The sequence below is a fragment of the Copadichromis virginalis genome, linkage group LG15 (genome assembly GCF_057382275.1).
Source record: "Copadichromis virginalis isolate Kocher_CV1m ecotype Utaka linkage group LG15, C_Virginalis_male_GT1.1, whole genome shotgun sequence".
NCBI classification, from domain to species: Eukaryota; Metazoa; Chordata; class Actinopteri; order Cichliformes; family Cichlidae; genus Copadichromis; species Copadichromis virginalis.
The window spans coordinates 24,191,463-24,217,541 of NC_140632.1; the positions used below are offsets into that span (position 1 = coordinate 24,191,463).

The 26,079-nt window shown below is 40.8% G+C and overlaps 2 protein-coding genes across 5 annotated transcripts in view; one reads left to right on the forward strand and one right to left on the reverse strand.

The window, feature by feature from the left end:
* The window catches only part of cfap61 (cilia and flagella associated protein 61), a 45,839-nt gene extending 27,442 nt beyond the window's left edge, over positions 1-18,397 (reverse strand). Inside the window, exons 1-14 of one of the 3 annotated variants that reach the window (XM_085432629.1) lie at positions 18,059-18,397; positions 16,789-16,939; positions 16,567-16,643; positions 16,316-16,383; positions 16,108-16,228; positions 14,526-14,652; positions 13,252-13,425; positions 12,899-12,978; positions 9,316-9,355; positions 8,014-8,150; positions 7,063-7,189; positions 5,972-6,049; positions 5,074-5,280; positions 2,902-3,030 (exon numbers count right to left, since the gene is read on the reverse strand). In XM_085432629.1, coding sequence (XP_085288755.1) covers positions 2,902-3,030; positions 5,074-5,280; positions 5,972-6,049; positions 7,063-7,189; positions 8,014-8,150; positions 9,316-9,355; positions 12,899-12,978; positions 13,252-13,425; positions 14,526-14,652; positions 16,108-16,228; positions 16,316-16,383; positions 16,567-16,643; positions 16,789-16,939; positions 18,059-18,201 — 1,659 coding nt within the window. In that variant the 5' untranslated portion in view covers positions 18,202-18,397. The remainder of the gene's footprint in view (positions 1-2,901; positions 3,031-5,073; positions 5,281-5,971; positions 6,050-7,062; positions 7,190-8,013; positions 8,151-9,315; positions 9,356-12,898; positions 12,979-13,251; positions 13,426-14,525; positions 14,653-16,107; positions 16,229-16,315; positions 16,384-16,566; positions 16,644-16,788; positions 16,940-18,058) is intronic. The other 2 variants (XM_085432631.1, XM_085432630.1) reach the window with 2 other exon arrangements.
* Positions 18,398-18,769: 372 nt separating this feature from the next.
* Positions 18,770-26,074, forward strand: crnkl1 (crooked neck pre-mRNA splicing factor 1). Of its 2 annotated transcripts, XM_085432632.1 has the most exons (15): positions 18,770-18,833; positions 19,242-19,758; positions 20,406-20,558; positions 20,841-20,932; positions 21,145-21,303; positions 21,658-21,824; positions 22,375-22,553; positions 22,655-22,825; positions 23,088-23,279; positions 23,438-23,497; positions 23,612-23,692; positions 24,105-24,344; positions 24,927-25,028; positions 25,154-25,402; positions 25,574-26,074. In XM_085432632.1, the coding sequence occupies exons 2-15, from the start codon at positions 19,684-19,686 to the stop codon at positions 25,943-25,945; spliced, it is 2,292 nt and encodes a 763-aa protein (XP_085288758.1). In that variant the 5' UTR covers positions 18,770-18,833; positions 19,242-19,683; the 3' UTR covers positions 25,946-26,074. The 2 variants fall into 2 exon arrangements, with proteins under 2 accessions (XP_085288758.1, XP_085288759.1); XM_085432633.1 differs by lacking the exon at positions 19,242-19,758 and having other exon boundaries at positions 18,777-18,833.
* Positions 26,075-26,079: the final 5 nt, after the last annotated feature.

The following is a 26,079-nucleotide window of genomic DNA, read 5'->3' on the forward strand; positions in this document are numbered from 1 at the left end:
TTTGTCAGAATTAGATGAACTCCACCCTCTGGTCCAAATACGGTCACTCAAGAAAACCAACATGGGTCCCACATACTACTCCTGTCTAAAGCTAATTTAAACACGTTTTACTACCTGAAAGATGATTAAGAAAAAGTATGAACAGACTGCATTACTGTTCTCTACATTATTTTACATTTATAAATATAAACTGGGACATCCTGTTTGAATATGTAAATAAATATGAAATGAGCAGCACACTGGCTCTGAAAAGTCTGTGAAAGCTTTTTGGTGATGACACTGACTTGCCGGTATCATGTGCGCCTTAATTTTGAAGATAAGATCATGTCATGACCGTTTTCTGGTTCATTTAGACTAGCCTTTACCCTGAAGAAAAAAAAATCTCATATTATTGTTTGCATGTATATCTGTCTGTTCTATTAACTTTTAAAATAGATAAGACAAACAGTGATTTTTAAGCTGATGTCTCACACAGCTGCTGTAGGTCGACATTTATTGAAACCGAGCTTTACTTTATATGTAAAAACCCTTCATCTGTTATCATATACTGGAAAAATTAAATGCCTAGATGCATCTGTCTGAATACTGCAGGAATTAACCAGATGAGGTAATCAGATGAACAAAGCTCCCGTCTCATCTGCATGTGAGGTGGAGCAGGTGCAGCCGCTCTTATCGCGCTGGAGGTGCCTCACCTTTGCCGCACACAATGACCACGGCACTGCGTAACATGATCCCGTATTGACAGAGAGGGAACAGGTGCTTTAAATTTGATTAGTCATCCCGGGGCCGACATCGGGAGGAGGCTGGGACAAAGATCTCGGAGGCGAAGCTGTTATCAGGCAGCGTGGAAATCATGACTGGCATGGGGCTGGCGGGAGGAGAGGGGGGTGATGGAGTGAAATGAACATGTTAGTGTACATGGTGACGCCTCAGGTGGAAAGAGCGCTGCTGAACATGGGGTAAATATTTGAAGTGCAGGATGTTAAAATCAATCAGCCAGGCTTTAAGCCCCAAACATGGTTGACAGCTGAAACCATGCCATTATTCACACAGGCTACTTTCACCTGCTTTTCTCCACCTTTTACTGAAGTCATCTTAAGAAGCTGCACTTCATATTTACAGAAGAAAATATGCCTTAAACAGAGCGACAAACCAAGGTACTAAAACCCAGGCTGTTAGTTTCATTTTCTTTATTCTGTTGCACTTTTTCCCTTTACTTAATCAACTTATAGTGGAAATCAGGCAGCAGGTGACAGCTCAGCATACACTGCACGTGGAAGATGATGCAAGTGTTTTCTCTCACTTTCATATAATTAACCTCAGCTTTTTATTATCATCAGTGCTGAGCTGACACACAAACAGGTGAGTATTACTCTTCAAAAAGCATCAAAGCTGATCTGAAGGAAAGCGATGGCCTGACACCTGCCTGAAACACTCTGTGCTGGTTTTCCTTTCATTTGTATGTTTAGTTACAAGAACAGACCTGCGACAGATGGTCTGACTCCCCTCAGGGCATGGTCTCAACATCATGGAGTCAGTCTGGGATTACATGAACAGACAGAAGACTGAGACTATAAGACTGAAGCCACAGAAGATGCTGGAACAATAAACATACCAAAAACCTTAGTGCCATTCTCGGACCCAAATCATCGATGTCCTCGGCAGAATGTGTCACTCATTCAACAAAACCTTAAACCCTTTTCACTGAGTCAGACACAATCTGTCCTTCCCTAAAATACTCTAAACACATTCTCAAACACTAAAACACAAAAAAGCAAACCACAAAGATAGAATTGGAGGAAAACTACAACACAGATGTCCGATCTTAAGCAGTTCTCTGATGTAATTTAATCAATATATGCCAGTTTGAAGGATGTCTGAGGTTGATTCCAGCAATGGATGGAAACGCTGAGAGGCAGTGAAGTAATCGGAAGGGCAATCTGTGACACGGCATATTTGTTTACATGGACTCACAATGACAAGAAACAAAAGAAATGACCTCATTCCACGTTTCTATAACAACAACATAAGGTTTACTTGATTCATGCTTCTTATAACCATGTTGGGGTAATGTAGAACTTATAAAGTCTTATGAGCTATTCAATACAAGCAAATGTAAGTGTACAAAGATTTAGTATACATTCCTTCCACTTATCCAGTTCAGGGTGACAGTGGGGCTGAACACTGTTTGTTTCATATCTGAATGAGTGAATTAGGACAAAGAAGTATGATCGACTGCAGCCACAATCTCAGGTCTTTACTGTATCCTGATATTTCATTTCATCTCATCAGTAAAACTGTAAAAACTGGAGCACAACTGGAAATACACACTACATTTTTTATGAATGGTGCAACAAATCTTCACTGGTTCTAGGTGTTATCTGAAAGATCATCTGTTATTTTGAGTGGAGGTTTAACAGTTTGGATGTGTTTGTGAGGTTTTACCTGAGAAGTCTTGGCTTTTGTGTACACAGCTTTGAGCCTGAGACAGTTAAATCCTCAAAGGATTTCCCTAAAAGTTAAAAAACTAAATCTCATCTTCTGAGCCAAACACGGTGTGCTGATTAGTCCATCATGCTTTTTTGCACATGAATGTGGGAGGACTTTTGTAGTTAATCCTCAGTAGAGTAGTTTAAAAACATTTGTTTCAAAGTGAATGTGATAAATTGTTGTAGGTGTGGGGAAAAAAGCTGCTCAGAAGCATCTCTAAAACATGAACGTTCATTCCATCAAACTGTGCACTTCATCCTCCAGCAGTGAGTTTCTCTTGCATACCTACAGTTTGTCTGAACTCTTTTGAAACAGCACCGCCTGGTGGCCACATGCGCACCCTGCTGTGCTCCCTGCCATCTAAACTCCCTGGCAGGAGGCTTCCTGTCAGCCTGCTGCTGCTGTGCCCACCTGGTCTTCTGTGAGCCGCCTAGACGGGGCGTTGATGCCAAGCTCCTCCAGCGGGTAGATGATCTGGCGTCGTGGGCAGACGGGGACGGCACAGTTGAGGACATAATGCAGATGGTGGACGCAGGAATTCTGAGTGCAGAGAGCACAGAAAGGGAAAATCCCATCGGAGGTTAAACAGCAATCAGTTTGGGGCTTTTCTGGGGGAGGGGGGGGGTGCAACTGGAAAGCTACGTGGTGATAACGAGCTCGGGTGAAGAGTTAGATGATACAAGCGTTACACCACTGACACACGCTGCCCAAGCACAGCTAATTCTCTGCTTATCTTCTGCCATTATTCCATTTTCACATCACGATCACCCAATCTGGTGCTTGTTTGTGGAAGTTAATTAGCAGAGGAAGTGGAAGGTCTCTACACGTTGAGGAAATTTCTTATTATGGCGTGGAGAGGTTGAGCTGGCAGCGCTGTCGACACCTGCTGCCCCGACCTCGGGGACCGGCAGCCTGCTGTAAAAAATGACCTGCTGACAGGCGCAACACGACCACAAACCCGTCTCTCTGATCAAGTTAGACGGCCACGAGCACAATTCCATATCCAACCTGCTCTCTCCATAAATAAAAGTTTGCTGAATTAGAGGAAACCATTAAATGAATAAAACTCAGTATAAAAACATTTGGTTTTATTTATGTTTTTACGGGGTTGTGAAAAAATTCTCCTGGCTTTCAACAGCTTATTTTCCCTTCCTGCTGCAGGGATGATCTAATCTAATTCTGCCTTTATTCAGACTTTCTGTGACTTAAGTCAAAGTAATCAGTGATAATCCAACACAGAACTAATACAAACTGAATTACTTAACGAATTACTTAACGAATTTATTAGACCACCTGTCATAAAAAGAGGAAGGCAAATGTTTTGAAAATCCATTAACAACAGAGAGTACTCAGCCAATGATTATGTCCTACTGTACATTTGCACTATTTTTTTGCACTATTTGCACTATAGTGTTTTCCAAAGTGATTCATGATCAGAACGTAAAACACATTTACATGTGTTACGTTTCGGTGTTGTCGGTGTGTTGTTTTTGTTATGTGTTTCCTGTTTTACTTTGAAAGTCTGTGTTATCTTAGTGTTTTCAATTTACGTTTCCCTGTCTCGTCAGTTCTAATTTGCCCCAGCTGTGTTTCCCTCCTGTTGTCCATTTTCCTGATTGCTCCCTCTATGTATTTAAACCCTGTGTTTCAGGGTGTCATGGTCGCGATCTCCCCCGTGTTGTAAATAGTTTGGTGTTTTGTTGTAAATAAATAGTTTGTTGTAAATAGCTGTAAATAGATTTGTCGATACTTTCGTTTTGGGATTTTGGTGGAGAGCCTTAGTGGGGGGGTTTTTTGTGTGTTTTTTTTCTTTATTTTTATTTTTTTCGTGTTGCACTCCGGTTGCCTAGGCCGGGGTGTAACACATGTATAGATTCATTCCAAAGGGCTCTCATGCCTCAGAACGCATAACAAACCGACATACCGTAACATAGCGTCGGTATGTTACGTGATGGGATGAGGACATGTTGCGTGGGTCATATATAGCCTACTTCGATCTTAAGTGGGTTGAACCTGTGAAACTACATGGTAAATGTGCAAAATTGAGAAAAAGTTCTAGTAGTTCAAAGTGTAAAGTTTTTATTAATTTACACAAAATGTTGTATCTTTCTTTTGTTTTTTGTTACTGTGGATTTACTGTAAAAAAACAGACATTTCCTTAGCATTTACTGAAAAAACAGGAACTTTCCTCTGCAGAGTATGAATGAAACTGGGGAGGTGGTCTTTAAAAGCTGGCTTATGAAAACACGGTTGAAACTTAAAAATCTATATGCACTCCTTTTCCAAAGCCAACCTGTGGGCCGGACTCCCAGGCCAAATCTGGCCTCTGGGCCTTATGTTTTACACATCTCATCTAGACTGATTGTGTACCTTTACTGACTACCTGTACATGCACTATCTTGCTACCTAGACTGGGGTTTTATAGTCACATGATCTGTGTAAAATGGATTTGTCTTTTTTTTTAAACACTTTTTACAGTGTGCACTCGTTAGTTTGTTACACTAATGAGCAGCCTTGCACCCCAGCTGGAAGTGGCCCAGTGGTTAAGGGCTAAGCAAGGACCTGGAAGCCCCGTGCACTCACCTCCTGGCTGTGGTAGGGGGGGTAGATTCGGAGATACAGGCAGGATTTGCGAGCCTGCCGGAGAACCTCCTTAAAGAAGTTCTTGGAGAAGTGTTGGACGGTGGTTTTGAGGACGAAGTGGAGTATCTGAGCGTGCTCATCGTAGCCATGGTGGCTAAAGTAGATGAAGCTCTCGATGTTGTAGTGAGCACGGATGTACTCGATGTCCTGACAAAGACACAGATTCATGTGAGCTTGACGACAGAGGAACAAATTTCAGGAGTAATATTTTAGGTTTTTCTCCTTTTACATTGTACATTTTGCTTATTGCAGTTCTTTTGCCTTTGTTGCCTATTACTGTGTTATTAGACCATGAAGTATTGGTATGCCATGTCATATAATAGCTACATTATTAAGAATTAATTAAAGCTATTAATATAACTTTAATTAATTTTATTTGTACATTGTCTTTTTATTTATTGTTTATTTTATCTTATTTCAAATTAGTATTTTATTTAATAGAATATTTTCTTAATTATTTATATTGTTTAATTGTTTTTACTGTTGTTGTTGAAGGTTGGCTTTTTGTTTTTGCAAGTATCCCATGTCCACAATGTGTCCTAATTGGCCATTTAGCATTAAAAATTATAAATAAAAACAAATAAAAGCGGCAGATCGATGGAGCATAAAAATGAACATGCAGCACAATTCCTAACGGAAAAAAAAATTCCAGACTTTAATCATATAAAGCGCAGCTCTTTAGTCAGAGAAGAAGTGAAAAGCCAGGCTAGTGTTTAAAACAGCTCGCTGGCAACTCCATTTACCTTTTATTAGAAATCTTTTTACTCCTTTCAGGCAGAATGGGGGTTTAAATGGTCAAACACTTCACACTTTTACTAATAAACCAGACTTCTAGTACCTGCTCGTCCTTGATGATGACAATCCCAACTAACTCTGCTTCTGCCTGGGCGACGAAGGCCTGCAGTGGAACGGCATCCTGAGGAACAAGTGAACCAAACAAAAACACGTCAAATTTCCGTGATTCCACTGAACTACACACGAGAAGGGTGCACTTTACTTGTAGCTGAGACCAGTGCCATGAATACACATGAAGTGGCTGCATTCTCATTTGAGAAGTAATTATCAGTGTTGGAGCTGCGGCAGTGACAGCTGGGGTGTCAGTCAGAGAGGAAAATCCGTTCAGCTGAATTCTCACCAATCTGTTCCCTGGCACAAGAGCCAATATTCCTCGTTATTCCAAGACAATCATCACACCGCTCCAGTTACACTCGACAGTCCAAATTAATCACCATCTCATTTTTTAAAGTTAAGGGGAGCAAAAAGAGTCTTACCCGCCTTAAATTTACTATATTAACCCTTTGTTGTTGTCTCTGGGTTTGGAGTTCTGTTTGACTTTGTTTATCTCATGATGTGTTTCAGATTTTATGATATTGTTTTTTTAACTCTTGGTTTTTGTGTTGGTGCGCAGGGCGGAGTTTTCTGCCTGCCTGCCTGCCTCCACCTGTATTACCTCCTGTTTGCTCTTCTTACCTGTTTCCTCCTATCTGCCAACATTCCCTGTCTAACATCCATGTTTCCTAAATTTTGGAACTGCGGTCAAGTTAGTCAAGTTAGTTTAAGAAAGGTTTGGAATGAATGAAATGACCCTGAAGTATCTGCATGGCAGCTGTAATAAGAGCTGTCTGACTTCTTTAAACAGTAAGCAAAGGTGCTTTTATGCTTCCTTTAGCAGAGATTTCACAGATGAGATGAAGTAGATGTTCCTCTTTGCTTAAAATACAACCTTGATATTAAAGTGATTTTCATATCCAGTTTTGTCAAAGTCTTATTTAAACAGAACTTGTTACGAGTTGTTTCAACTTGTAGTTGAAACTCATTTTCTGCAGATATATCTGAATGTGTGAGTCTTTGTCTGATCTAAAGCACAGCTGAGGTCTGTCTTTGTGAATCTGACTGCAGGTGTGTTAATAACAGTGTTTGTTGGCTGACCTGGTCACAGCCAGTCTCGTAGTAGCGGTCCAGGTCCTGCAGCAAAGACTCATTCAGACTCAGATCCTTCACCAGAGCAGAGACAGCAGAGCGGTCCAGAGCCACGGCTGGCCTCACGCTCAAAGACCTGTGGGGAAAAAACACTTAAAGAGTCTGTGGAAATGCTTTCTATAGTGCTCTGAGACTTCATAAATGATTTCATGGTATAATCACTATAAATGACTGAACAGTTCATGCTCTGTATCGATGCTGTTTTAAAGAATGTGTTGATCTCTTGGGCTCAGCACTGCAGGAGTACATGGATGATTTTTCAAATTTCACTAAACATACTCAGCCACTTTATTAGGTACAGAAGTTCAACTTTACACTAACCAAAGTATCTAACGAGCCAATCACACGGCAGTAACATGATAGATGTAGGGCTGCAGAAATGATCACGACAACCTTCTGAAGTTCAAAAAGAGATTCATAATGGAGGAAGAAATGTGGTTAAGTCACTGAATGTGACATGGCTGTTGTGTCAGACAGCCTGGTCTGAGTATTTCAGAAACTGCTGATTTAGTAGGGGTCTTCCCACACAACCATTTCTAGGGTTTGCAGAAAATGTCAGAAAAAGAGAAAATATACAGTGAACTTCAGTTTTCTGAGTTAAACTGTCTTGTGGCTGTCAGATGTCAGACTGGCCAGACTGCTTCGAACTGATTGGAAGGCAACAGTAATTTAATACAATGAGTTTAAATCAATACAAATAACCACTCAATACAACGAAGGTATGCAGCACAGCGTCTCTGACTGCAAAACATGTTGAACCTTGAAGCAGAAGACCACACCAGTGGATATTAGAGGAAATGTAAATGTTAAAAGTGACAGAGTCATTAGGTTCAAATACACTATCGGTGTTGTTCATTTGTGATTTTGGGAAACAAACAAAACTTGAGCTGTGAGATTTACCTGATTCCATCGCGGTGAAAGATATAGAGCTCATGTTGCGGCAAGCTGGTGGGAATTGACGGCACCCTGATAAAGTTCTGCAACAGGGGGAACTCAGTGGACAGATTTGGAACTGTGATAACGCAGAAGTTCTGGTCCTGCACAAACAAAGATAACACACATCAACAACTGAACAATAATCCATATATGGACAAAAACACTGGGCCACCTACAAATTACACCAACAGGAGCTACACGGCCATGCTCGGCATGAAGCTCCTGGGGTGCAGTTTTGTGCTGATGTTAATGCCAGAGAAGGTTTGGGATGCAGTGCATTGGTGACTTTTATGCAATATACAGCTCAGCGCTGTAACTTTAGATGGTCCTCCACTTTGTCACTGAGTGGCTGTGGTTTCTAAACCGTTCGACTTTGCAATAATGCCACTTACAGCTGATCGTGTAAAATCTAGGAGAGAAGAAATTCCATGAACTGATTTGTTTCAATGGACACATCCTGTTACAGTGCCCGTCCAACTGTGGAGCACCTATCAGAGCCATGCAGTGATTTCTGTTTGTTTTAGGAACGTAATACAATTTTTATTTATATACAGTTTTTAATGATCAAAAACCCCAAATCAAATTGATTCTTCTTCTCTCTCCAGGCCTAGCCATCAAAACAGCACAACTTCAAGGCAGGTTGTACTGAGCAGCCTTGCGATTTTGGTCTTCTGTTCGGAACAGACCATCTAAGAAATTTGTACTTCGCTTTGTTGAGTGAAATTCTAGTATTTTACTAGCTTGTTTCTAATTAGTACTTATTAGCAGTGCCTGTGGGTTGGACCCATATGGTTTATGGAAGCTGACAACTAGTGTTAGCGCATAACTGAGGGTTAGCTGGTTCCTGGCTGTGGCCAAAATGCTAATGCTAAGTTAGTTGCTACATTTGGTATAGCCACCTCTTAAGTAAGTAAGTGTGGGTGGCTCGGTGTTATTGACTAGGAGACTTCCAGACAAAGTTTCTCTGATTACCAAGTGTAGTTGTTCCCTGCCCTTTTTTCTTGTTTTTCCACATCATCAATTACAAATCAACTGAAAAATTGCTAAAATAAAATAAATTTCAAAAATAAATAACTAAACATCTTAATTGCCTGAAACTTTTGGAAAGTTAATTCTCACTTGTTAAAAAAAAGCTTTAATGTACTTAAAAAAAAAAAACATTTTCAGGCATGTGAACCACTCTCAGGTCTAGCGAAAAACCAGGGGTCACTGACATAACGTAGAGAACATCTGACAGAGCTTTAAACTTGCAAAGATGATACTCACGGGGAAAACCTGGAACAGAAAAGGAATAAAGTCCGCTGATCTGGAAGAGAAGAGGAAGAGGAAGTTAAGTGTAACTACGAGTCTGTGCCAAACTGGTGATCACTGTGGTGGAACAACTGTCCGACCAATCTGCCCGCTGCTTCCAGCTCGACTTCTCGCCTTCAGCTCTCTGTCACTTTAAGCGTTGCTCTCATTAATAACGTGCTCACTCTCAGCAGGAAGCGACTCGACTCCATATTCAGTAACAGCTGGGAGGTGAGGCGGCGGTGAGGGGGGCTCAGCGGGAGCCAACTAACAGTCACTCTCCCTGCTTTAACGCGGCATATGACTGATGTAGCTCTGGACGGCTGCCACCAGCGCTGCCGAGTCACAGCCTCCAAAAAGTGAGAAACATATTTTAATTAAAACATGTAATATTTCTGAATATTTTTCCCATTTTTAAACGGTGATATCTGACAGTCGACATCTGTGAATTTTGCAGAAGTTGCCTCATACCTTTTAATAACTTTAGCTGCTGTGTTTACTTTACTTTTCCATGGCCTGCACATCACTTACATAGCCAATATTCTTTACTAAACAATTTATTATATCTGGATTATGACTTAAAGTGTTTTTATACTACAATTTCAGGTATTTACTTAAAATGTACATAAATTTAGATGCTTATGATGAAAGCAAAGACAAAAGGAATCGCAGTGACAGAAAATGTCTAAAATCCAAAAATGAACACAAGAAAATCAGAAAACAGTGTTGGGAAAAATAAAGCAGGCAACACAACAAGCAGGGAGGATAACATATGTAAATTAAATAAGTCAGTATAATAATTTTTTTATAAAGTATGGTTTTCACATACCAAAGTGCTGTACAGGGTATGTATATCTATATGCACATGCACACATGCATACATGTAATTACAATACATATAAAAGACTAATTAGGTCCACATCATGTGGACGTCTATGACAGGTGCAGGAAATTGATATAGTTTATAAATGTAATATGTTTTTATTTATCAATATCAACATTGTTGTTATCAATATGATACATATGAATATGGATTATGTATAAACAAACACAATTTGTTATGTGTTAGCCTATCGATGTAGTCAGTGCATGTGGGTTTTTAAAAATATTATTTTTTATTTTACATTTGCCTGTTTTTTAATTGATCAACTTATTTGTTTGTAACCAGGTTAAAATGGTAATTTATTCAAATGAAATAATGAAATTGTTGAAATCCATGTTCAAAGGTGAAAATTACAGAAGAGGATTAGGGGCAATGGGGGAAAAAAGAAGTTGGCACGTAATTCTGAGATTAAAGTTAACCTCAGAATTCTGATTTTTCTGAGAAAAATAATTCTGAGGAAAAAGTCAGAATTCTGACTTTAATCTCAGAATTCTGACTTTTTTTTCAGAATCCTGACTTCAATCTCAGAATTCTGAGTGGGCACCTGTTTTTTTCCTTCTTTTCCAGAATTCCGAGAAAAAAGTCAGAATTCTGAGAAAAAGTCAGAATTCTGAGATTAATCTCAGAATTCTGACTTTTTCCTCAGCATTATTTTTTCTCAGAATTCTGACTTAAATCTCAGAATTTATCAGATTCTGAGTGGGGACATGTTTTTTTTTTTTTTCCAGGATTCTGAGATTAAAGTCAGAATTCTGAGAAAAAAAATTTCAGAAGAAACAGTCAGAATTCTGAGATTTAAAAGAGCAGTCCCGCATTTTATTGTGAAGAACTAAGGATTTTAAGAGGAAGTGAATTTGGCTGTGATCGGTAGCAGGACTGAGAGACGTTGCAAGGGGAAGTATGAGAAGTTTGTGCCAGTGCGTACTGGTCTATATGCTCAACTGTATTTGTCTATGCGCACATTTTGCAAACTGTGACAAGCTGAGGACATTTCTGCTCCAAATCTACCAGGGATTCCTACTCTGCATTCCTTTACACTTAACTGTTTCTGTACAGTGAACATGCTCTCCACCTTCTGAAAACATGGGTCTACAGAGCCTATAGAAGCATTATAAAAACAAAGTTGTCCACAACAACTGCATATGGCCCGTACACAGAGGTCCTACAGATGTCAACACTAGACATTCAGTAGGTGTAAAAAAAAAAAAAAAAAAGAGGTCAGCTTGCATTACAAAACAACCCCTTCAGTGGACCAAAATTTTATGTCCATGAATCCAATCCAACTTTATTTATAGAGCACTTTAAAAACAACATGGTTGACCAAAGTGCGTTCCAGTAAAAAACTGTGATAAAAGTTAAGTTAAACCACACATTAAACAGACAAAGAAAATTAAATAGCAATAAAATAAATAAATACATGAAAAAAAGATAAAAAATGAATCAGTAAATATTAAAACATGATTAAAATAGACAATAAAGTATAAAATAAATAAAATTAACAAAGTAAAAAAGATCAAAAGCAACCAAAAACTGACTAAAACTGACTACAAGCTGACTCTGGTCCTACCCCCAAAAAACGCCTTGGAAAAAAGGTTTGTTTTTAAAAGTCATTTGAAAATTTCAAGTGTTGGGGCCAGCCTAATATATGGAGGGGCAACTTTTCCATAATTTGGGGGCCACAACAGCGAAAGTTCTGTCCCCCCAGTTTTTCAGTCTTGACATGGGGAAACAAGGAGTGAGTGGTCAGTTCATCTGAGAGACCTTTGTGCACTGTATAGGTGTAGCAGCCCTGCCAGGTAGGCAGGCCTGGCCATTTAAAACTTTAAAAGCAATCAATAAAATTAAAAAAAAATTCTAATAGACAGACAACCCGTGTAAAGAGGGAAGAACGGGGGGTAATGTACTCATGTTTGCGTGTACATTTTAAGGTTATAAACAGGTAAACCATGTGACAAAACTGGATCCAGAGTGTGTCCATGTTTATGTGTGGGACCAGTCGCAAACATTAAAAGCATCAAGTAAAAAAGTCCTTTGCCAGTGGTTTAGTAGAATGTCTTATAAAAGAATTAACTCTGACGGCACTTTTTTGTGACAACAGTACAAATGGAAATGCTCAACTTTAAGTAGGGCTGGGTGATGGAAGAAAACCTATATATCACAATAATTTTTTTTTTTTTTGTTATATTGCAACACTCGATATATATGGTGATATGGCTTGTCTCTTTGTTTTGCAAATTACCGCATTTTGTTCGACATCCTCCCAATATCGCCATATTTTTCCCTATCTGGTAGTATATAAACCATACAAACACGCATGCTCAGCGCAGTGTGCTGGATAGAAAATGTTGCATTTGAATCGTGTGGGAGGAAAAAAGGTCATCTGTGATGGTGATAAGGAAGTGGATCGCTTAATCACAAGGTTTTTAAGTGTTTTTAAAGATTAGTTCTGAAGGCTTTGTGCCTTCATTGAAAAGAGCCAGCACAGGGAAATGGGGCACTTTCCTGGAGAGGAAGAAGGGGAATGAGGTGAGGATTCAAACGCAACTCAGCCACACTGATGTGGAGCTCAGAGTAATGATGTAATACATCAGGTTTTAGATACACGCAGGACACTTATCTGAAGTATTTGCTGTCGGTTTTAAGGTTTTAAATGTCAGCTTTATTCTGAAAGCTTACCTCAGTTCATAATTCTTGTCAATAACAAAGATCTGAATACAGAAGGTGTTGGATTTTTCTGAAATCTCAGCCTCCTCCTGCTGAGATGTGTGACAACAAACACAAACAGACTTCAGACTGTATAGTACGACTGTGTTCATCTGTTCTTAAATTATCTGAGCAATAAAAATAAAAAAGGAAGGATTAGATAGACAAACAGAGAAGGGTGCTTCTTTCATTTCATCTTAATTTCCACATCTTTATATTGTTTTGAGCAGTGATCACATTTTGCTGTCCAACATCTTAGGAGTGTTTTGGAGCAATAAGAAAAGTTGAATCATTTCTCAGATATGAGATAGGTTTGGTTTATTTACCTGCTCTGCAGCCCGCCTATGTTCATCTTCATCAGACTGAGCAGGAACTTTATGATGTTTTGTTTTCTGCTCTCTGATCAAACTGTCAAACTCACTCAGTTCAAATCTGCCAAGGAGCCACTTCAGGTTGACATCAGCACTGGCACAGATGAAGCCAACGGCGACTCCATTAATCTACAGAAGAAACACATGCTGTATGATCATACTAATGTAGCACTGCTTTCTTTTTCTCTCAGTGGTTTATCACTTCCTGTTTTATTCTGGTTTCCTGGCTTCCTCTGTTTTTCCTCCTTTTTTTCTTGCCAACACAAAAGTCTGCGTCTGAGGCTTGATTTACCTTTATCAAATGACCGCAAGAATGCTCAGTCTTACATTTAATAAGATAACACAGACTCATAGCTTAAGCTTTCTGTCTTGACCCCAAAGACCAGTTGTGAGCCAGGAGAAACCCTGATGTGTGTAGATAATCTCTAGAAGGTGCTGCCCAGAAGCAGAAATTTCATCAGGTTTTTATATTGTTTTACTTGTGTTCCTGAATGCATTCACCAGGCGCTCAATAAATGAGACGTGCTTCATATTTAGGTTTAGAAATAATTCTGAGGTTCCTGACTTTACAAATAGCATCTGAAAAAACACCTAAAACTTCACTGAATAGCTACTTTCACATTTCCTGTTCTCAACTTCAACAGGACTAAAAATAGATGGCATTTTTTCTGTGCACATCTGCATCAGCTACCGAGTTTGTCTTGCTGGTTTTGGTTGCTGATCATAAGTAGACAAGCTTTTATCACTAACAGACCATCTGAACAGGACGTAAGCTGGAAATAACTGAACGACACATTCTGCAGCTTCACAAACAGTTTCTGGCGTGCGGTGGACTGAAGAGAAAAAACCCTCTGGGACGATGTTGGATTGCGCTGAACATAATCAGACAAAAAGCCCAAAATGCTTCAGATGTCTGGACACAATATGTTCAGTGAGAGCATGCTTTGGCTGGGTATCAGCTCGTATCTGCCATATGCTGCCACAAACACATGTCAGCCCAACGGGCGGGGAGGGGAGAGGAGGATCTGTTGTCTCCCAAGTCCCGAGGGAATGAACCCTAGCGGGGTTTCTGATAGTCACTCGTCATCACAAAGCTGCTATTACAATATTTTTAGACACACATGAAACACATGAGACGCTTAGAACCACACACACGGGGGGGGGGGGGGGGTGAATCAAGGATTAACCCAAAATTAAGAGTAGAAAAAAATCTTTAACATGGAACAAACCTCGCAAACAGCGGTGTGATGCTCCTCGGCCTCAATGAGCGCTGCGAGGAAGAACGGCTGGTGACTGATAGACAGCAGGTTTGTCTGCTCATCAAACAGAGGTATAATGTCATTGTGATCCTCAACCCTGAAAAATGGAAAAATGGAGACACCTACACTTAAAAAGATCACCAGTCAATGTACTATTTCTATTATTCTATTTCTGCTGTGCAGTGTGAACCTGAACCCTGATGCCTGACAGTTATCGTCACCCCTGCAGCTGTACAAACACTCTTTATCCACTTTTGGATCATAGATTAAGATTTTACATTTAGATTTAGCTTTGGGTTCATGTTATTCATTTGCACCTGTAGGCAGATCTGGTTACTCATACATTCACATATCTACAGTTTTTAAAACGACACAGAAAACAGATAAAGATAACACAACACAGGAAAAAAGCAACCGTACCATATCATGTAAGACTGTAAAAGGTACAATTCATCAGGTGGACACAAATAAGAAGGTAATATCTTGTGGAAGTTTGATAAAACAGTTCATTTCTAACATTTCAGTGCAGCTATGTAGTGTAGTGGTTTACGCATTCATGTGACAGGCAAAAGACCTACAGCCCCAGATCCCCTTGGGATGTCTGAGGAAGGGTATCTGGTGCAAAAAGTCTGCCAAAGAAACATGTGGAGCTTCCCTCTGTACTTCCTACTACTGAGAGAAAGTTCTTCTGCCACCTGGTGGCCAAAAAGAAAATAAATTCAGCTTTAACTTTACCAGGTGTGCTGTGGAATGATCACTTTTGCTCAGGGAGGTATATACACACACACACACACACACACACACACACACACACACATATATATATATATATATATATATATATATATATATATATATATATATATATATATATATGTGTGTGTGTATATGTGTGTGTATGTATATATATATATATATATATACATACATATACACACATATATATATATATATATATATATATATATATATATATATATATATATATATATATATATATATACATACATATATAATTACCCTCATTGTAATTACTGTTGAATTTTCCATCACAGCTTGCTAATAATATGCCAAAGCGCTGTAAAGTTATATCAACTTTATCTACTTATAAAGTTGTTTCCTTGTTAGATGCACTTTATGACAGGTTTAGAAAAATCCTTAACAAAGGCAAGAATTTATGGATCAGGAAAGCTATTTAATTTCCCCTTGTCACTGGAAAAGGTAATGAGCTGGCTCCACTGTTCTCCTGAAGTTCCTTCTGTCTGTTTTGCATTTTCTCTGTTTTCTCTGGCAGTTCTACGTTTACCACTCCTAAAAACATCCTTGGTTAAGCCTGCATCTTCTGTGCCAGAACTCTTAAGCATTATTTAACAGCCTATTGTAAGTTCAGTCATGAAATAAACTGCTGTGCTCATAGAATCTTAGTTCCTATGAGTTCTTCATCACATCTTACATCAAAATTCAAGTGAATAAATGTTTATTTATAGTACATATAGTGCTCTTTTATTCACTCTACTGTTTAGTAGCCTGGGAAGGAATCAGTGGAAATCACCTGGCTGCGCGGACAATAGGCCGGGGACAGTGAGCTTTTCTGTGGCAGATCAGTGCCAAGCACTGAGGCCCGGGGTCGGTCACACGCTCCAACGGCTCAAATATTTCATCCAGCGCTGGCTCTGCAAGCACAAAAAACACCTGCATGGGCCTCTTGGAAATTAATGCTTAAGTGAATTATAGAATTTAACTTGCTAAATCGAAATCACCTAAACTACCAACGTGTGGGCTGAGCAGACAGACGTATTCAAGCTCAGCAATGGCGTTAAAGATGGCCCTGCGAAACAAAGCGCATCAAGAAAAATGATCATTTTACACATAATGCATTCAGCTTTCAGGACGTGCATACTGTGCTTGCTTCTAATCAAAGTGCATTGTAGTATCTCCCTTGCACTGATATATGAATCTCATCGAATGATACAAGAATTTTTTTAAAAAGGGCTTTTTTTTTTTATCATACCTCATTATCTCTTTCACACTTGCTGTGGTGAAATTCGGCCGTGCCACAAAAAGGTGGAGGAAAAGTGTGTTGAAAGGCTGCAGAAAGATGACAGTTTAATCCACTGCAGGTGTGAGCTCAGTTCATTTCATTTCATCTAAGCAGAGCATGGGCACTTGGCCACATTATTTCCAGCAGATGTTAATTGTCTCTACTTAAAATCAGTGAATAAAAGGTACAGACTGTGCATTGTCCAACACTGAAGTGTTCCTGCATGAAAGCTTCCCACTGCGTCTGATCCACCAGATCTCCAATAGGGTGATCAAAGAAGGAAGCGTGGCCTAGGATGTCGCCCTTTTCATTGGTCAGAGTCACAGCCAGGTTAGCTTTCTCTCTGAACAAACATGACAAGAAAGTTCAGTGATGGTCTCTGTAAGGGTTTGAAATTAACTGAGAGCACAGATGTCTACATTAATCACCACATAACTGTGATGAGAGAGTGGCATCCACCACATGTTATCAGAGACAACTTGGTCCTCTTGGATCCTCCAAAGGAAAACTGAAAGAAATAGTTTGAAGCAGTTGCTATGACCGCCAGGTGGAAGTGGGAGAGCTGAGAGAAGAGCACCAGTTGAGGTGGTTAAAGCGTGTGAATCCCTCTTAGGTGAGGTGTTTTGGGGATGTATAAGCCCCCATAGCAGGCACCACACTGCCCTTAGAGGTGGGGAAAAAATCAGTATATCATCGTATTACTAAATTTTGTGTGGCAATATTGTTTTGATACAATAAATTAAAAATATTCTTTGAATACTATGAACAAGAGGCGTAAGCCCACACACCACCATTGTCTGATAATGTTACCTGACATTATGAAAAAATTTCAACTGTGTAATAAAAATAGAAAAAAAATCTAACCCAGAGCTTTACAAAGTTACCCCCCCCCCCCCAACAAAAAAACAACAACAAAAAAACGAAAAACAACTGATTGCCACTTGTGGTGCAATCAGCAATCATTGCCTGAAGCTCTCACAAACACTTTTGATCACCAGGCGATTGCACAGGTCGCCTGATAGGAGGCAACCTTTCGGCAAACAGTTGTAGTCTGACTTTGACCGACTGCAATCATTTGCAGAGAGATTTTCGAGACCTAACTCCCATCCCCTCCAACACTATAATTCTCCTACAGTTCTCAGCATGAAAACTGAAGTGAGCAAATAAACAAGAATAGATATTACACTATTCTATTCTTGTTTATTTGCTCACATTTGCTTAGACATTACACTTAAGACAAGAATAAACCACCAGTCTGTGCAGAACAACAGTAATGTTATATCACAGCTATATATCAAAGAGACGATAGAAATCTTTTCAGAGACTGCATAATTCCAAAATAATTATCTAACAGTGTTTAAAACAACTTATTCAGCTTGTAGGTGTGTTTGTGTGCAGAGAGCATCTAGTTTACGGTCTAAACTCTGCTGCTGAGATGTTTAAGAAGAAAAACTTTTCTCACAGCAGATGAATAACATTGACTCTTCCAAACACCGCCTGCGCAGATGGACTAATGAGGCCGTCTATCTCTTCAGCGTCCGCGGACTCGCTTCTCCTCACGGTCACGGTTTCCTCCCGGGCGCTGTCTGAGGTTACAGTCTGCATCGTCACCCGTATTATATGGATAAATAGTAATAACAAAACTAAAGCAGACAAAAGACGGCCCTTTTGTAATAAACTATAATATCAGGCTGGTGGATAGAAGAAGGTGAAATAGTAAATAAATATAAATGAATTCAGCTCACTGTTTTCACCTATAAAGAAACCAAACCCAGTTGCCATAGTAACGTAACGCCAGAACTCCCGCGGTTTAACCGGAAGTCATAAAGCAACCTTTTAAAGAACTAAAATCAGTCTAGAAACGAGTTTTTAGTCTTCATCAAAACTTCCTTAAACTGGACAAATGAACTCAACTGAAGTCCGTTATAGTGAATATATTCTCTATATCGGACAACGTACATATAAACTATTCAAAATGGCATTGGCGAACAAACGGTAGATGGCAGCAACACGTCTGCGTTTTGAACAAAAAGACAAAGAAGAAGACGCGGGGCATTGTGGTTACTGTCATGGTGGCTGACGCTCGGTGAGACGGAAACGTTTCGCTGTCTTTTTGCGCCGTTCGGTAGTTGTCGGGACAGTTTAAGTGAGGTTTTTAACGTTGTTTGTTGGTTAAACCTGCCATCAGAATGGCGTCCACGGCGGCAGGGAAACAGCGGATACCGAAGGTGGCGAAGGTAAGCGAACAGAGCAGTATCAGAGCTCCAGGCTAATGCTAACATAGAACTCGGGCTAACGGAGCAGAACTAAAATCTAATCTCATCTTTTCACTGCCAAGGTTACTCACAAAAACGTGCTACACTGTAGTAGTTTTAGGGGTATTTTACCTGCTTAACAGGTAGTTCTGTGGTCTGAGTTTCACACAAGTTACATTAGCTGTAAACTTTCACCACGCTCTGCTTTGTTTTGGCTTCCATGTGTTTTACGTGTGCTTAATTTATTCTTGTTTATATTAAGATTTAAAATCTGGCACATTTGCGTTCCTTTGTGTCTTTAAAGTTAGAAATGTGTTTAAACATGTATGCAGTTTCTGAAAAATGACTATTATAGTAATAGGACTGTGTGGACTGTGATTGTGTTTGCAGGCGACAGTGTGATCTGTATTGAGAGTAGGGAGCTTCTGGAGGTATATGGAAGCAAGACAGAATACATGTGTGTAAATGAGAGGGAGACGGGTGTACCAGTGAAGCTGAAAGCAGTAGAGGAATTGATGGTGGATGAGTTTGAGTATCCGAAGTCAACCATCCAAAGCAACGGACAATGCGCAAGAGTGGTAAAGAAGAGAGTGCAAGCAGGGTGGAGAGGAATGTCAGGGGTGATTTCTGACATGATAGAGGCAAATGAGAAAGGAAAAGCTTACAAGATGATAGTGAGACCTGCAGTGATGCACGGTTTGGAGACTGAAACTCACAGGAAGCAGAGCTGAAGGTCAGAAACAGCTCTCACCAGTTACTTTGAAGACAAAGTTAGAGGCAGAGATGGTTCCAACATGTGCAGAGGAGGGCTAGTGGATATACTGGTCAAAGGATGTTGAAGGTGGAGCTGGCAGGCAGGAGGAAAAGAGGAAGATGGATGGATGCTGTGAAGAAGGACATACAGAGGGTTGGTATGACAGAGGATGATGCTGGCATAGGGTGAAATGGGGATAAATGAGCCATTTGTGACTCCTAAAGCAGCGGTCCCCAACCTTTTTTGAGCCATGGACCGGTTTATGCCCGACATTATTTTCACGGACCGGCCTTAAGGTGTTGCAGATAAATACAACAAAATAAAACTAGTACCGGTACCGGGGGAAAAAAAGAAGATTTATTCATAACACACCTGAAAAGACCCAGGAAAACAGAGTTAACGATAAAAACGATAACAAAATAACGCTGAAAACCGATAAAAACCCTGAAAACCATACATTTCACACCTGAGCATCAACTCTCGTGGCCCGGTACCAAACGACTCACGGACCAGTACTGGCCCGGGGGTTGGGGACTGCTGTCCTAAAGGGAGGAGTCAAAAGAAGAATAAGATGATGATGGAACAGTCGCCTCAAGGTGCTTTATATTGTAAGGTAACATAAGCGATTAAAAACTCCAACAATCAGGAGAACTTGGTATCTATGGGGAGGAAGAACTCTATTTTAACAGGAACCAGCAGAAGCAGGTTCAGGGAGAAGCTGTCTGCTATGACCAGTTGCGGGGAAGAGAAGAAAGACCAACTTTATGCTCACGCTAATTGTATTTTGTGATGTGTTTTAGGTGAAGAATAAAGCTCCGGCAGAGGTTCAGATCACTGCAGAGCAGCTGCTAAGGGAAGCCAAAGAGAGAGAGCTCGAACTCCTGCCACCACCACCGAAACAGAAGATCACCGATCAGGAGGAGCTCAATGACTACAAACTGAGGAAGAGGAAGGTAAGCGCTTCCATCATATTTTCTCTGCTGGTAGTGTTCACATTGCTCTTACTCATACCGCCCTTTCGGCAAGAATTTTTAACAGCTTTATTTATGTTTTAAAAAGCCAGCATAAAATATTTGAAGTGTGTTGCTCTCTTGTTTTACTTTTGCTCTAATAATCATGTTTAGTTAAACAAATGTGTTTGTAGTTTTAATCTAACCGGAAAATTTGAGATGTTTCCAGCACACACAAATATGTTTTTATAGTTTTTGGACATGACGAATATCTTTTTCTTTCAGAGCTTTGAGGACAACATCAGGAAGAACCGGACCGTCATCAGTAACTGGATCAAATACGCACAATGGGAGGAAAGTCTGAAGGAGATCCAGAGGTACTGAGGCAAAATCTGCTGAAAGTCAGAATATTAAATGGCTACAACTTCGCAGGGGTCCAATCACAAACATCTTAGTCTTGGTCGTACTGAAATAAGTGGAATTGGTCATCACATCTTTTAACATTTTAGTAAACTTTTTAGAAATATTTCTCATGCCCATGTGTCTGCATGGTCCACTTTTACCTCACCAACGGTTACCCTCGTTTCAGAGCTCGTTCCATTTACGAGCGGGCGCTAGATGTCGATCATCGCAACGTCACTCTGTGGCTAAAGTATGCCGAGATAGAGATGAAAAGCCGCCAGGTGAACCATGCCCGCAACATCTGGGACAGAGCCATCACCATCCTCCCCCGAGTCAACCAGTTCTGGTAGGACTTAAAAATCATTTAATTGCTTTATTTATTTCTTGATTGTTTTGTTTTCTAAAATATCAGCAGGCTTTGACAAGTGGCACAATCACAATTTTCAGTCCTTTTTTGTAGTTAAAGATTAAATAAATGCATTTGTTGGCTGATACTTTATTGACGCTTATCTAACAATAGAGTAGCTGAGATGTAATCGGACGTAAACAATGTGTTTTAAACTTTGAAAAGTGCATCGTGTGTGAGTGTGAGTCTGCTTGTGATTGTACAGCTCTGATGGAGAGTCTTTGCTGTGCATCTGTTGTCTGTTTTTGTTAAATCTTCTGTGTGTAATATTTTGAATGCTGTTCCTTTGCACAGGTACAAGTACACCTACATGGAGGAGATGCTGGGAAACATCGCCGGCTGCAGGCAGGTCTTTGAGCGATGGATGGAATGGGAGCCTGAAGAGCAGGCCTGGCACTCTTACATCAACTTTGAGCTGCGCTACAAGGAGGTGGAGAAAGCCCGCACCATTTATGAGCGATATATCCTTTTGTTGCTTTACTAACATGCAGGATACTGGGAATTGTTTCCCCACAGTTAAATTCAAACAATATAATAAAACTTTAAAATACAGAAACAAAAAGCGCGATCAGGGTGATGGTCTGAGTCGTCCCACAGAGCCTGAGTTCATTATTATCAGGGCTGTTTTCTTCTCAAAGCTACAAATTATGTTCTCTGAAAGACAACAGAGGTTGCTGTCAGACTTCCTCTTTATATGTTTATGTAAACTATAATATCACTTTTTATCAACTCACCTTCAAGGTGGAAGAATAAACCCTAAAATACTGATTAACCTTGAGGAATGCCTTTTCCTTGCCTCACCTGGTTCCCCGTCTCTGTGTGTGGTCGGGGCTTCACAAGCCACACAGAACCATCTCTTCTGTTGGAGCATTTCTCCCCAGTTTTCTTCATCCTCCACCTCCATCTAGCTGTCTTTACTGTTGCTGAACACTTTATTCATGCTATTATTTTATTCTGATTGTTTTATCTCACGACCTTTGTGATGGTGCGTTTGCCTTAACGTCGCTGCACTTGTCATCGTTCACCCTGAGGTGAAAAACTGGATCAAGTACGCTCGCTTCGAAGAGAAGCACGGCTACATCGCCCACGGCAGGAAGGTGTACGAGCGGGCAGTGGAGTTCTTTGGGGAGGAACATGTAGATGAAAACCTCTTTGTGGCCTTCGCCAGGTTTGAGGAGACTCAGAAGGAGGCGAGTGCAGCTCAGACTTCTCAAACTTCTTTCTGGCTTTCATTTTGTTGGAGATCATATTGTGAAATGTATTTATTTACTTTTGTTCTCTACCTTTGCAGTTCGAGCGAGTCCGGGTGATCTATAAGTACGCTTTGGACAGAATCCCTAAACATCAGGCACAGGAGCTCTTCAAAAACTACACCATGTTTGAGAAGAAGTTTGGAGACCGCAGAGGAATCGAGGATGTCATCGTCAGCAAGCGAAGGTTCCAGTACGAAGAGGAAGTTAAGGTATCAGTTTTAAGGAATTACGTCTGGAAATCTGTAGAAAGTGGAACAAAGGAGGAAGATGGGTTCATTTTCCTTGTCTACAGATTTAACGCCCTGATTGGTTTGTTTTCTCTGTACTGGTGTAAGAAACAAAATAGGCTTCGTATTTGGGGTTTTCGCTTAATTGTTAACTTGCAGGTTTTATGTCACCTACTCTGCTGTTTGGGAAAGTTACGGGGAAAATGAAATGCTAAAAAAATAAATCATACACTCATAATCCCAGGCGAATCCACACAACTACGACGCCTGGTTCGATTACCTCCGTCTGGTGGAGAGCGACGCCGACGCAGATACGGTGAGAGATGTCTATGAAAGAGCCATCGCCAACATCCCACCCATCCAGGAGAAGAGACACTGGAGGCGATACATCTACCTGTGGATCAACTACGGTCTGTATGAGGAGCTCGAGGTCAAGGTGGGTCCATCATTCGGCATCTTGTTAACCTCCAACAAAGTAAAGGACACAGATCTGAATCATGTTCTCAAGCAACAGACATAACCAGGCTGTAAAGAAATGTAAAACGAGACGTCTGACAGTGATGTGTGCGATTAAACAAAACTCTGTGATGGCAGGATCCCGAGAGAACGAGGCAGGTTTATCAGGCCTGTCTGGAACTCATCCCCCACAAGAAGGTAATTTACACATTAAAGGCCGCACCTCTTCAGTGAAACCACTCATGCATTATAGTAAAGGTGTTCTTGTGTAAAGGTGTTCACCTGATTGTGTCTGTCGTTGTTTTGTTTCAGTTCACATTTGCTAAGATTTGGCTGCTCTTTGCTCAGTTTGAGATCCGACAGAAGAACCTGCAGGCAGCCAGAAAGATCATGGTAAGATTCCTCAGATGCACGTGCAAAACCACCACACGTTGTGCAGTCAGATGTAAACTGAACGCATAGAGTGCTGTATTATGTTACATTTTGGGTGACTTAATAAGTAGTTTTTAAAAAACGAGCTTCCGTTCATACTTTCTTGTATCAGTCTTTTTGCAGAGGATGGGGGTAGAGCAAAAAGTGTCTTTTAAAGTAATAAAAGCAAAACTTAAAATCAGGCGAAAGAAAACGGAATGAGAACTGCAAAAAGAAAACTTTTGCAGAACAAAGGCATCTCCTCTTCCTCGCCTCCAGTGCCCCTCTTGCTCTATGCCGAGTTCAGTCAGATGACTGTAACTCACTGGCTCCACAGGAAGAATGGCATCAGCGTCTGTGTCCGCTTTCTTCTCATCAGTATTTCTCTCCTCAGGGCACGGCGATCGGGAAATGCCCGAAGAACAAACTGCTGAAGGGCTACATTGAGCTGGAGCTGCAGCTGCGAGAGTTCGACCGCTGTAGAAAGCTGTACGAGAAATACCTCGAGTTCACCCCCGAAAACTGCACCACCTGGATCAAGTTTGCTGAACTGGAGACAATCCTGGGAGACATCGAGCGGGCTCGGGCCATCTTCGAACTCGCCATCGGGCAGCCACGGCTGGACATGCCAGAGGTAACTGGAAACCTCTCACACAAATGCTGCCCCCTGGTGGCGAAAGTTAAATAGCATTTTAATGATGGGAGGAAAAGAAATGCCTTCTTACCTATTTTTGGAATACTTTTAAATCAGGGGTCATGTGAAGGAAGAGGAGAAGAAGCCTGGTGAGTGAGATACAGTGGGTGCGTCACAGTGACGCACTCAAGTGTGGTGTTCAGGTTTTGAACTTATTCGACTGTTTTTAAAGCTTCTTATTGTGATTTTTGTGAACATCACATTTCATCATCAGTTTTTACTGTCACAGTAATCCATCTCCTACAGTGTACTCCATTCATAGGACAGGAACCCAGACTAAACAGTTGATAGGCAGCTTCATGTAATCCTGGATTAGTGTTCATGAAGCAAAGTGAGATCAAAGTCAAGCTAGGTTTCTGTTTAAAAATCGTAACATTTTGTAAAATGATCCTTTATTTTAATTTCTTTTAAAAACCTTCCCGTAGCTTCATTTTCACTGAAATATGTTCGACTTCTTATCTCACACTTGACATTGCTGCCCTGCTGATGAATTCAGTGCACTCACGTCTGTTATGCCCGCAGGTTCTGTGGAAGTCCTATATCGACTTTGAGATTGAGCAGGAAGAGTTTGAAAACACCAGAAACCTTTACAAAAGGCTACTGCAGCGCACTCAGCACGTCAAGGTGAGAGCTGCACTCCACAAACCTGATCCCAGATCTAACAAACTGTCTATAGTAAAAATATTTCATGGCTTTCGTGTGACCTGCCAGCCATCAAGCTCTGTGCTTACCGTCTTCTTCTCCTGCAGGTTTGGATCAGCTACGCCAAGTTTGAGCTGTCGGTGGACGGCCCCGACCGACTGCAGAAGTGCCGGCAGATCTATGAGGAGGCCAATAGGAGCATGAGGAATTGCGAGGAGAAGGAGGAGAGGCTGATGCTGCTCGAGTCCTGGAGAGACTTCGAGAAGGAGTTCGGCACAGACAGCACTAGAGAGCGGGTGAGGAAGCTGCTGCCGGAGAAGGTGAAGAAGAGGAGGAAGCTGACTGCCGAGGATGGGGTAAGAGATGGACAATGTCACAGCTGGATGGTGACAGCCACCAGAAATGTTTTCTCAAATACTGATTTTTTTTTTTTTTTATACACAAAAATAACTAATGGATTAATTAAAAACCTAATTTACAATAATTGGATCGTTCTTATTTGTCCTGATATAATTCCATCCCATCAGTCGGACGCTGGCTGGGAAGAGTACTACGATTACATCTTTCCAGAGGACGCCGCCAATCAGCCCAACCTCAAGCTGCTCGCCATGGCCAAGATGTGGAAGAAGCAGCAGGTCATCACAGAAGACGACGAGACGCTTCCAGAAAATGGTCCGCCGGCAGCTGAAGAGACAACAAAACAGTCTGTGGAGGCGGCAGCTTCTCCTGAGAATCGGCTGACGACTGCGTCCAGCAGAGAAACTGCGGCTGAGACTGAACAGGAGAAAACGTACAACGACAGAGACGACGACAACGACAGCAGCAGCAGCGAGAGTGAGGAGGAGGAGAAAGGTGGAGAGAGGAAGGAGAGCAGGAGCAGCGAGGAAGATAAAGAGTAAATTCCCCGCTCAGGGACTCGAGGGGAGCAGACAGTCTGGATTTTTCTAGTATTTTTTTTATTTTTATTTTTTTTAAACGAGTCTTTATTGTATGTTTTCTTTGTGCGATTACACAAACATCAGCTCAAAGTCAC